At 55.3% G+C, this 1655-nt stretch overlaps 1 protein-coding gene across 1 annotated transcript in view; it reads left to right on the top strand.

Moving 5' to 3' along the window:
• Positions 1-1305: 1305 nt before the first annotated feature.
• tgfbi (transforming growth factor, beta-induced) overlaps positions 1306-1655 on the top strand; it is a gene marked incomplete at its 5' end in the record, with an annotated part of 26434 nt that continues 26084 nt past the window's right edge. The window contains one exon of the mRNA XM_083940996.1: positions 1306-1655. This exon is cut by the window's right edge and continues 5 nt beyond it. Within this exon, the coding sequence (XP_083797122.1) occupies positions 1306-1655 (350 nt within the window).

Here is a 1655-nt window from a genome sequence, read left to right as displayed (position 1 = left end):
CAACTACCACCAACACCACCATCACCAACACCAGCACCAACACCAGCACCAAACACCAACACCACCAACACCAACACCAACACACCAAACACCAACACCAAACACCACCAACACCAACACCAGCACCACCAGACACCAGCACCAGCACCAACACAGCACACAACACCACACACCACCAGCACCAGACCAGCACCAACACCAGCACCACCACACCAACACCACCCACCACCACCACACCAACACCACACACCAACACCACCAGCACCAACACCACAACCACCAACACAACACCAACACCAGCACCACACCAACACCAGCACCAACAACACCATCACCAACACCAGCACCAACACCACCAACACCAACACCACCAACACCAACACCAGCACCAACAACACCATCACCAACACCAGCACCAACACCAGCACCAACACCAACACCAGCACCAACAACACCATCACCAACACCAGCACCAACACCACCAACACCAACACCATCACCAACACCAGCACAACACCACCAACACCAACACCACCTGCACCAACACCACCAACACCAACACCAACACCAGCACCAACACCAACTGCACCAACACCACCACCACTCTGCCACAACACCAACACCACCAACACCAGCACCATCACCAACACCAACACCAGCACCATCACCAACACCAACACCAGCACCAACACCAGCACCATCACCAACACCAACACCAGCACCAACACCAGCACCATCACCAACACCAACACCAACACCAACACCACCAACACCAACACCAGCACCAACACCACCAGCACCAACAGCCAGCACAACACCAGCACCAACACCACCACCAGCACCAACACCAACACCAGCACCAACACCACCTGCACCAACACCAACACCACCACCAGCACCGAAGCACCAACACCAACACCAGCACACCAGCACCAGCACCAGCACCAACACCAGCACCACCACCAGCACCAACACCAACACCAACACCAGCATGACGACAGGGACCAGACGTTTGTTTTCTGTGTGTGTGTGTGTGTGTGTGTGTGTGTGTGTGTGTGTGTGTGTGTTGTGTGTGTGTGTGTGTGTGTGTGTGTGTGTGTGTCGTGTGTGTGTGTGTGTGTGTGTGTGTGTGTGTGTGTGTGTGTGTGTGTGTGTGTGTGTGTGTGTGTGTGTGTGCTGTGTGGGGACAGAGGAATGTCCTCCCCTCTTACACACACTCCCTCTCAGTGTAACTTTACCACCCAGACCCCAGATCTGCTGCAGGGTTCATGTAAAGGACACACCGGTGTCTCTGTGGTCCTGTAGACCCAGAACCTCCTGCAGACTCAGAACCCTCTGCAGACTCAGAACCTCCTGCAGACCCAGAACCTCCTGCAGACTCTGAACCTCCTGCAGACCCAGAACCTCCTACAGACCCAGAACCTCCTGCAGACTCTGAACCTCCTGCAGACCCAGAACCTCCTACAGACTCTGAACCTCCTGCAGACCCAGAACCTCCTACAGACTCAGAACCTCCTGCAGACCCAGAACTCCTGCAGACCCAGAACCTCCTGCAGACCCAGAACCTCCTGCAGACTCTGAACCTCCTGCAGACCCAGAACCTCCTACAGACTCAGAACCTCCTGCAGACTCTGAACCTCCTGCAGACCCAGAAC

Source organism: Echiichthys vipera (genome assembly GCF_963691815.1).
Source record: "Echiichthys vipera genome assembly, contig: SCAFFOLD_103, whole genome shotgun sequence".
Lineage (NCBI taxonomy): Eukaryota > Metazoa > Chordata > Actinopteri > Perciformes > Trachinidae > Echiichthys > Echiichthys vipera.
Note: the sequence above shows the minus strand (reverse complement) of the source record. Positions and strands in the feature narration are given on the sequence as shown.